Genomic DNA, 10,782 nt, shown 5'->3' on the forward strand with positions numbered 1-10,782 from the left:
CCAATATCTACAGTGAGAGAGGAGCGCAGATGAAAGAGGACATTAGTGAAGAGAGAAAAAGAGATGGAAAAAAAAGAGTGGCACACGTGTCCGATCGCATTCCAAGCTTCAGCTGTTTCAAATGCATTGCAGAGCCCTCACGGCAGCCAAAGCAGATAAAACAACTGCATCGATGTGAAATTGCAAGAGAGTTTTAAACTGAAGCTCACAGTTGGTCATCTGGAGCCATTGACCCTTGTGAACGTCCAAGCAGAAAATGCTCGCTGAAGAGACTCAATTCTGACAAGGCATTTTAGACTGTAGCTCTATCTTAGGCAGGAAAGCTATAAACTCCAGCACTAGTATGATAATTATTATCGCAGAGGGGTTGACTGATGATGATGATGATGATGATGATGATAATGATGGTGGTGATGATGATGATGATGATGATGATGATGATGATGATGATGATGTTAGCAATTATGACAATTATGATCTTTATAAAGATGTTGATTGTGATGATGACGATGTTAATTGCTGAGGATTATCTACTCTTCTATCACTTAACATATTCTAATTTTAAAATGTTCCATTTAGGCAGGAATTGCAAAAGGATTAGACACAACAATCTAATGAATGCATTCCAGCACACACACACACACACACACACACACATGCACATGGGTCTTGCCTTAGGCTGAGTAAAGGTAAAAGTCTCTTTAAACAATTAAAACTGAAAGGGGTTATTCTGCATGTCTGGAATAATAATGATAATAATTACAATAATACAATTTAAGGGACATATCTTGTGAGGTTGTTGCGTCCACAACAGCAGGTCTCCAATTGGCAATCCGTCTAATTGTACAAGTTGCTGATTTAAAAACATTTCAATAAATGAATCGTAGGCCTGTAAGTATACATGCGATCATTTCATGTAAATCATATTCTTAAAACCAACTGCTCATTTTATTACTCTTCCTCATTTGAGTCTAAATAAGACCTGCAACGCATCGTTCATAATTAAAAGTCGTCTGCAATTATCACATGACCCTGGCCGTTTGATGTAATTAAAGGACATATTAAAATGTTTTGCTAAAGCGGGCTAATGTGCAGACAAGTTGAACTTGTTATTTGAGGCATATGATTTATCATGGGTTTGACTAATCTGAAAATGTTTATATTTTGATATTTCCATTGTGCTTGTAATAGTCGGCCGACTGATAAACCAGCACATTCGATGACAATTAAAGTTATATACATATACAAAGAAATTACAAGTAAATCAAATATTTTATTTTAAAAATTGTCTAATTATATTTATCCTGAATAAGTGGCGAAATCGAATTTATGGTTAAGAGTCTTTTCATTCTATGTAATTGCTAGCTGTTGCAGACCAATTGAGGACAAGAAATGCATCGCAAAATCACCCGTTTTGACAGAAATTTTTATTAAACATTATGAAAACAACATTCCATTTTGAAACATTTTGGTTTGAACTTATCGACATGTAAGCACATTTCAATGTTTCGTCAATAAATATATATAGAAATCATATTTACACATTTTTACATCTGGCACTGCGCCTCAGAGGCGGACGGGCCTCAGGTACATGCGTCTTTCATCCTAAGAGGAAAGATATATTGCCTGTATACGGGAGATAGGTAAAAACAAAAAAATAGAAAAGAACACAAGAAAGAAAGAAAGAAGGAAAGAAAGAAAGAGAGAAAGAAAGAAAGAAAGACATGAAATGAAGAGAGAAAACTTTACAATCAGCATACAGCAACTCAACATGTTCATTGCATTATTTTGCATAAACAAACCATCAAAGTAACGTTAACCCGCATTAATCCAAAAGCTGTAGAAATTAAATGTGTGTGCCCAGTTAAATAAGTAGAGCTTTATGTAATCCAGCGCTGGACCGAGTTAGACCAGTGTATGGTCTACTACTTCAATAAATAAAATAAAAAAAAATGGGGAATGTTTCTTTGATACCTAATTAGGCTACCATTAGTTGCTGACATAATCGATGGTTTGTTCATATTAAGTAATGCAATACACAATGAAAGTTGGGCGCATTCTCAATGCAAAGGGTTGTCAACATAAATACAGACAGGTAGATAGATGATTGAGAGTTAAACATTTAGGAGAGGAAAGATTCCCCTTCAAATGAAAGACAAAACTGGGCGCATCCAGGCGAATGATTGCGTTGTTTCTGCGTCGTTTGACGCGCAGCTCACCATTAAGAAGACAGTCTCTACTCTTTCAGTTCAATGTTTCATGTACAATAACATTTTCGTTTTGAGCACCATTCCACAATCAAATGTAGAATCAGTGAACTGCATACACACGAAGGTAAAATGTTGTTGATGATCACCACCTGTTAACTGCCAGGTATGGCCGATTTCAAAAGTGGACATCTGAGTACGTGACTGCACACGATAATGAAGGAAATGAGCTTATTCGAAAAATATATCAGGAAAAATATTTCAGTGCATGTTTCAAAGTCGACCAAATCGTCTTCAGGTGAAGTAAATTATTGAACTCCTTCTGATTAAATTAGTGCGATTTTCATCTCCAAATCGATGATTCTAAATGTTGTTTTCTTTTCTTTATTAGTGCAGTCATATTATCCCCTTTGAATTTTTTTTTACATAGTCCATAGGAGAATAATATTGTAAATGATTTGAGTTATTTGCATGCTTTTACATACAAACATGTTAAGACGTTTTAAGTTATCAAGCAAAATGTCATCAAAAAGGCAGCTAACAAGCTAACTTTTCTCTACATTATGTACACGTGGGAATAAATAATCTCTCAAAGGTGGCTCAGTTTATGCATTTAAACACGTTCTTTGAAACAAGAAAGAAAATAGTTGAATGCACATTGCGACTATAGTGAAGATGCTTCTGCGTCCTGAGAGGGGGGTGGGGGAGTTTGCCTTTCAGGCTCGGCGGCAAGGATGCAGTTCTGTAGAGAGAGGTGCTCTAATGCTTCAACTGGACCGCTGTAATAGCCTAACGCTGAAGATGAGGAGAGAGAGGGGTGGGAGGGAGGAGAAGGGGATTCATGCTTCAATTAAGCGAGTGGCGCTAAAAGGACGGCGGTACAGCAGATAGGAAACCGTACATGCCCTGCATGCAGGGTGTGTGTAACATGGACATAGCGCGATACTCTTTTCTTTTTGTTCCGTATCTGTACTCTTCCGTTCTTCCATTCCCGGGCATGAGCCGTGAAGAGGACTTGTGATTTGTCCCTTGTTCACTTTGGGTCCGAAGGGCAGGCCTAGGTAAAAGCCACGGTATCAATTCCAGTGAAGTCCCCTTCCCTTTAAGACTGGTGCAATGACCCCACGACAGGTGGTCGTGAATAAGCGAGTCTCAGATTTAGAAACGCTAAACGCTTAGACATCACTGTTCAATCAGGACCAATGCTATGGTAAGACTTCAAATGTGTTAGTCGAATCAAGGACGAAAATAATTTCTCTATAGGACAGTAGGCCTAGGTGATTTTGGATCCCATACGACAGAGATGGCATAGGCCTAATGCATGGCCTACTTCTCTCTACTGTACAGAAATAAACTGTGATTAAGACTAAAGAATATTGCCTACGCAGGCCTACACGCAGGCAGGGAATAAACCTGTAGACATGTTCCTAATGTCACTTCTGTGTGCGTCAATTTCGTGAACTGTAAACAAAACTTCACACTGAAAAAATGAATACAAAGTATGGTTTAAAATAAATAAGATAGTCAGTGGGGAAGAGTCTAAGACATGAAAAACTCATTGGATCCTTTCCCATGACTCCCGTTCGACGCCTCTCTACCGTTGCCGCTGCCGCTAAAGGTTCGGCTCGCGAGCTTCTCGTACTTTTCCTTGTACAGGTCCCGTTCTTTGACAAGGCGCGCGACCTCTTGTTTGAGCTGCTCCACCTGATTCTGGAGTGTGCACTTCTCGCTCTCCAACATGTGCCGCTGTTGCACGCGTTTGAACCGGCAGGACTGCGCGTAGCCCCGGTTCTTCAAGGTCCGCCGCTTCTGCTTGAGGCGAATCACCTCCTCCTTGCTGAATCCCCGCAGCTGCCGGTTGAGCTCGCGTACCGTCATGCTGACCAGCTGCTCGTCGGAAAAGCGGTCCTCCAGGCGGGCGTGCGAGTGGTGGCTGTGGTGGTGGTGGTGAAGGGGCGGGTGGTGGTGGTGGCCGTTCGCGTTGGTGGAGAGGTCCTCCCCGGCGTACTGTGGCCCGCGGAAGCCCTCGTACGGTGCGTGGTGATGGTGATGGTGATGCGCGTTCCCAATCAACGCCTCCACCGCGTCCTCCGGCGTCAGATTCAACGCTTCGGGGTTGATGTGATGCTGGTAATTGGGAATCCAATAGAGATCTTCCAGCTGTCCTTTCCCACCGGCGCTCGGATTGTTGTTGTTGTTGCTGTTGTTGTTGTTGACACCGTTAGCCAAGTTGTGTCCCGGAGGCGCACCGGGACTAGGGGCACCGAAGCTGGGTGAGGAGGGCACGGAGGAACACGGCGTGCTCAGTGGGGTGGAGGACAGAGAGCCCGGCGGGAGGCGGTGGCAGTAACGCTCGGCTTCGGGCGGCTCCTTCTTCACCTCAAACTTCATTAGATCGAAGTCGTTGACATACTCGATGGCCAGGGGACTGTTCGGTAGCTCTGCGCTCATGGCGAGATCGGTGGCCATGTCAGTCCATGCGAAACGCGCGCGTGTGTTTCTTTTTTTTTCCTGGCACTTTGCTCTCTCAGCCTCCGACGTATGTGACCGGCTGAATGTCTCGTAGAGGTAATTTATACAGATGGCTTTAATACATATGCACGCGCCTGAGAAGGGTGTATTTAGTCCTTAAAACAGCTTCTATTTATAGCGGCGCTGAGCTCGCGCAGTTCCGTGCATGTAAATGAACTTGTACACCTGCCAGTCCGCCTCTCGGTCCCTCTTGTTGACAACTTGTGCCGGGTCAAATGAACGCCTTAATATCACGAAGCAGAGGAGGGTGAAACAAGAAACTTGTGATGTCAGTGACACAAACCTGTCTTGTCCTCGCGTCACCTCAATTGCTTTCGGCCGCTGCAAACAATTCTTGATATCGAAAGAGATGCAAAGATTTCTCCCTCCTTTGCCTCCTCTCCTCAGTGTAACGATTTTAAATCCACTCCCGTCTGATGGCCGATTCACGTACCCAAGTTTTTCAGAAAAGGGCCAGACTCGGGCAAAGTTAGTCAAATTTCCACTGGATCAGGAAAGTGAAAAATCCTTGTTTAAGAAATTCACGGTTGTTGTCGCCCTCCAGGCCTTTTGGGGGCCTGTTGTTTTGCAGAGTTTCTTACCGCGGCGTAAAGTGCACCACTTAGGTTAAGTGTTTGCTGCAGCCTCGGGCGCCTTTTGGAGATTAGTTTAATGAAAGCATACTTCTTCCTGCAGCAGCAACAGCAGCTGATATCCTGTGCATCCAGAAAGTGATTTCCCTTAAATTGTCTCTGTTGGCTAAATGTGTTGTGTTGGATGATAAACTCTCGTCTCTATTTTGGGGGGCTTGTAGCCGCTCTTAGCTGCGGACACGCAGTTTCAGTCGCGCACCAAGAGACTATCTGTGATTTTATACTCACAACTGCTAGCACTGTCCCACCCAGCGTACGGGACAGACCAATGGAAAGGGGCGCGGCTGACATATTTGCATTGTCCTATAGCAACCTCTCCTCAGGGGCCAGCTGAAGAGAGCGTGCGGCAGCTGTCAGAGGCTCACAGTCTCCGCGAGAACAGGTGCTGAGTCCCGCCCCCTAGCGACTAAGCTCCGTCTTGAACACCGAGAGGAGAAGATGCGCAAAAAGGAAAGACGATAGCGCTGCTGGATTTACTGAGAAAATGTTTACTTCGAATGCCTAAAACTCCTCTCTGAATTTATGTAGCGTTTGGAGAACGCGGGTATTTTAGGCTGTTGACCTAGGCATTTAGCCATGAGGCTGTAATTAAACGTGGAAGATGTTTGTTTTGTGCAAATATTAACATAACTATAGTACGTTTGTGAATTGTTGCTTCTTTACAGCAAAAGGGAAAAAATATAGCCTCCAGCATAGGATATACCTACAATCCACTCTCAAGAAATTATTTTTCATAGGGGTATTCAGCATAGATTTACAGTGGTAGCATGCATTGTACATCATAATACACTGAGACAATTACGCTCGTGCAGTCGTAGTGGGATGCATTCCTTGTGAGCTTGATAAATGGGAAATTATTGCTTTTCCTAAATTGGGAATGTGAGGAAAATGCTCTCTAACAAGTTAGAGCAAAACTCACACCCTGATCTCAAGCTTTCTCTAATGGACTCAAGACGGGCCATTTGAAGCGGGCCACTCAATCAATCTCATTCAGTCTCTTCATAAAATCAATGCACATCTCCAGCACTACAAATAAGTGCGCAATATCCGCACCCGGGTTAATTATGATCGGCTTTTGACCTGCTGATGACCAAATTAATCACATAGCGCGTCAAGTCAGTCTTCATCATAGAGCCGCATGTGGGCCAGGGGTCGCGCAAGAGACAGCAGTTAAAAGGGGCCGTGCGTCTTTTTTAACGCGTACCTTCTGGACAGGCCTTGCGTACTGTATGAAACAAATTAAAAGCGACATAACACTACACAATACACATGTGTTTGCTTAAACAACGACTATTACCGAATTATGGCTAAAATTATTCACACCGTGGACAAGACCTGTTCAAAGTTTATTATGGTAACAGAGTGATCATCGTGCATGCGCCATGAATTCTCCTTCAGTTGAAGTGATGTCCGAGACACACGCGCGCAGCTCGCATCAAATCTGCCGACGCAGAGGAAAGAAATAAGATGTATTAAGGAAAGGGACAAATCATATCGCGGTGCTTGAAGTTTAAGGTGCGCAAAGTCATTATATGCGTTTTTATCAAATAAGCAGGGCTGGACCCCAAAGTCCGAGCTAAGCAGTCCGCTTTGAAATGCCACATTTAAGAAGATCTACTGAAGTCCATTCATTGAGGGGGGAGATGGGCTGTGAGCGCGTGGCCGAGGGCTCTAGACATAAATTTGAAGTCAGGGTTTTCATTGTGCCTTTGCATATTGGGAGTTAGCGGCTGGTGCAGTTCCCCCTATTTAAGCAAAATGGACATCAGCATGTCGGAGATCCAGAGAGAGAGAGAGAGAGAGAGAGAGAGAGAGAGAGAGAGAGAGAGAGAGAGGATTGAGTTGTGCATTCCTATGAAACCACAGACAAGCATTTTACTGCTTAACTCTCTCCTATCGTGTGTGTGTGTGTGTGTGTGTGTGTGTGTGTGTGTGTGTGTGTGTGTGTGTGTGTGTGTGTGTGTGCATGAGGTGGATGGGTGGGGTTAGGGGTTATCTGAAGCCCTCAAATCTTCAACTCAAAGATTCAGCACTAATTGTCAATAAAACTTCCCTTAAGTCATATAAGGTATGAGAGAGATATACTTGCCAACTTTTGGTCAGTACACTAATACAGCCCAGCCTTCACCATGAGATTGTTTGACACTACTGCTCACAGTGATGGCTGCAGGCTATCTCTAACAGCAGGCCCATATATGTGTACAAGTGGGCGTGAAGGACATTGAAACGATGGAAGGTTTCACTGCATAGGCCTAGATGGAAGGTTTCACACTACATAGGCCTTTTTGAAAAACCTGCATAATACCATCCAGATACACTTCAGTCTGCTTCAGAGAAGCAATACAAAAAAAACATGAAAAAAACTCAGTCCCTTCCTTCAATTCGAGTAACGCCATTAGACTTGTGTTATTCAGTGCTGCAGCAGTCAGTTCAATTGGATTCAGTTTTACTCTACGCCTCCACTCCACCACGACCTCAGTCCCCAGACTCTGTCCCTTTTGTCACAAGCCAAACCCCGCACACACAGCCCCGTGTGGCTACTACGTGTGGCAGTGGACCTCTCTTCTCCCGCCGCCCGCCCGCAGCACAAGTCCGTCCGTCTCCTCTTCCCGCCATCGTCGACGTCAGTCCGACTCTACTCCCCGCGTGCGGGAAATGCTCACGGACAGTATGTGTCATGTCGAATATCTCGCTCAAAAAAGGGGGGCCGCAAAGACAAACTGTGTGGAGAGAGAGAACAGACAGAGGGGAATGGAGAAAGAGAAAAATGGCCCGCGAATGAGGAGAGAAGTATAACTGGGGGAGATGAGGGGTGGAGGGAATAGTATGATGGAGGGAAGGGAAGAGACGGGCGGCACGACTAATGAATCTTCGTCTTTGGGGCGCGCAGTGATCGTTATTGAGTGAGCCGTGCGGGGTTTTCTCTGTCTCGCTCGCTCTCTCTTGCTGCTGCTGCTGCTCCCGTAATCCCGGGGAGAAAAATTCCGCTTGAGCTTTTCCTGCGTCTGCAGCTCGTGCCTCCCCGTGCTTTTTACTCAGAAGCGGAGTATTGATCTTAATTAGAGTTTGCAGAGCTCAGCAAGTCCTGCTGTGGGTTCGAGACAGGCGGTAGCAGACATCTGTCTCAAACACTTACACACACACACACACACACACACACACACACACACATTCACATACACATCTGTCTCAAGCACTTAGGTATACTCATACACATGCAGCTGTCCCAAGATCTAACACTCACCACACCTGCCTTACGCACTTGCATGCACATCTGGCTTACAGCACTTACAAATACACCTGTTTGTAAGACTTACACAGACAAACATGACACAAGTGACAACCTTCTTCAGGCATCTCTAATCTCCGACACACAACACACTGGTTTATACAATCAAATAGAGTCTGTCTGCACATCAGTTTCAAATACCCAGTTGCAGCTACACACACTACACACAAAGACATACATGTACAGTATGTGTCAAACATCTCACCACATAAAACAAGATATTTCACACACCAGTTTATTTGTGCTGTTCTTATAGGCTACACATAATCAGTCACGCACCCATGCACACTCACTCAAACGTACACACTTGTTCAGTTGCCTCAACCAAACAGAAACATGTGACCACACCCATGTCACACACCACACACACACACACACACACACACACACACACACACACACACACACCATAGATTCAGACTTACCCACTTGTACAGTTACCTCAAACAAACAGAAAGATGTAAAACACACCCATGCCACACACCACACACACAAACACACACACACGCACGCACACACACACACACACTTAGAGAATGTGTAAGAGAGGACAGACCTGTGTACCTGTGTTTCTCCTACACGTACCCACACACATAATCTCCTCACATACACACCCCAACTAGTCAACTATCTCCCCAGTAAACTGGTGTAAACACAAGTGTACTGGATGATGCATGAGCCCATCTCTACTGACATGAATCTGCATGTAAAAAAATTGTCAAAAATAATCCAAAATCCTACTAGACCCTACCAGAGGCGTCATGCAAGCCAAAATTCTTAGGGGCACAATCAGCGACGTTGCAATAATTTTCCGACGGGGGGGGGGGCAGTCAATTATTAGATAAATATTAAGGGTGCTATATTGCTTTAAAGATCCCAAAATCCCTGAATAGACTAATAGGCTACCTTTGAATAGAATAGGCTATTTGGTAGGCTATAGTTATTTCTCTGTGGCTACTACGTTCACCTGCCTTGCTGTTCTATTTTGAATCTCTCCTGTTGGGGAAGACTATCAAATGGCTTTTACAATTCAAGTAAACATAGCCTTGTCAGGCGTTAGCCTAGATATAGCGAGCTATACGCAACTGAAACAAAAGTCACAAACTCTGTAGAACCTAACTCCACATTACGGTTTCATTTACAATAGGCCTAGGATAAATAGGAACCGACTGTAGGCCCATTGCTCACAAATATACTGTAGTGTAGCCTACGATAATTTGAACTTGCCTTGGCTTTGACTTCACCTGCCAACACTAACATAACGTCAACGCATCCCTGAACTTGAAACTCTTCCTCTCCAATCGCGACAGCTTTCAATCACAACGAGTTCTAGCCACAAGTGGTAGATAAACCAGTTTGTCCTGGCGGGCTACATCCCACTGCCCATTCACCCTGAGAAGCCGGCTTCCCTAAATGCGATTTTGGAGCGTTTGGTGAACTTTGTGATCATCACCAACATTTCCAGGTCCACAAATAATTCCGCTACTATTTAATATCATCCGAATGTAATGTTGATTTATTGCATAGCCAGCCTACTTACCACTTCAACACCATCGACTGTAGCTGTCCAAACTGTGCAGTTAATTGTAGCCTAACGTTAACTGTAACAGTTCAACATAAACACAACAATGCGCGCTCAACGTGCGTGTGCGTTTCTACGGGAACATAGTATATGCTACAGACACCAATTTTAGGAAAAGGGCTGATGGTCGGTCTTTAGCTATATGTTTATTACACATCCAGAAGAATACATTTGAGTCGTTATAGGCGCTAGAATTGATTATTATGGAGCATAATCGGAAAGTTATGATTTAAAAAAATATCAGGGACGAAAAATCAGAGAGGGCACGTGCCCCCTTTACTTCAATGGGCATGACGCCACTGGACCCTACAAGAAATGGACTCGGCAGTCCGTTGCAACTGTACCATTCTTGTAACATATCTTTGTGTCTAAAGCTTGTATTGTGTAGTTTAGTTTTGCCTGTGATTAACTGTATGATTAGTTAATCTATGAAATATGTATTAAAGTCATTAGTTTGTTGATTTGGTCTTGTGCTTTCAAGAGCTGGAACAAGCAGAATGTAGTCTGTGGCACTCTATGGTGCTGTACGGTACTGTCTGG

At 44.0% G+C, this 10,782-nt stretch overlaps 1 protein-coding gene across 1 annotated transcript; it reads right to left on the reverse strand.

Moving 5' to 3' along the window:
• Nucleotides 1-1,412: 1,412 nt before the first annotated feature.
• Nucleotides 1,413-5,541, reverse strand: mafaa (MAF bZIP transcription factor Aa). Its single transcript, XM_062556684.1, has one exon. The coding sequence runs from the start codon at nt 4,674-4,676 to the stop codon at nt 3,747-3,749; it is 930 nt and encodes a 309-aa protein (XP_062412668.1). The 5' UTR covers nt 4,677-5,541; the 3' UTR covers nt 1,413-3,746.
• Between the last annotated feature and the right edge of the window lie 5,241 nt (nt 5,542-10,782).

The sequence above is a fragment of the Sardina pilchardus genome, chromosome 15 (genome assembly GCF_963854185.1).
Source record: "Sardina pilchardus chromosome 15, fSarPil1.1, whole genome shotgun sequence".
In the NCBI taxonomy this organism is placed as follows: domain Eukaryota; kingdom Metazoa; phylum Chordata; class Actinopteri; order Clupeiformes; family Clupeidae; genus Sardina; species Sardina pilchardus.

Excerpts from the sequence above, each read along its gene's own strand:
- mafaa (XM_062556684.1), bottom strand. The coding sequence starts at position 4,676 with ATGGCCACCGATCTCGCCATGAGCGCAGAGCTACCGAACAGTCCCCTG.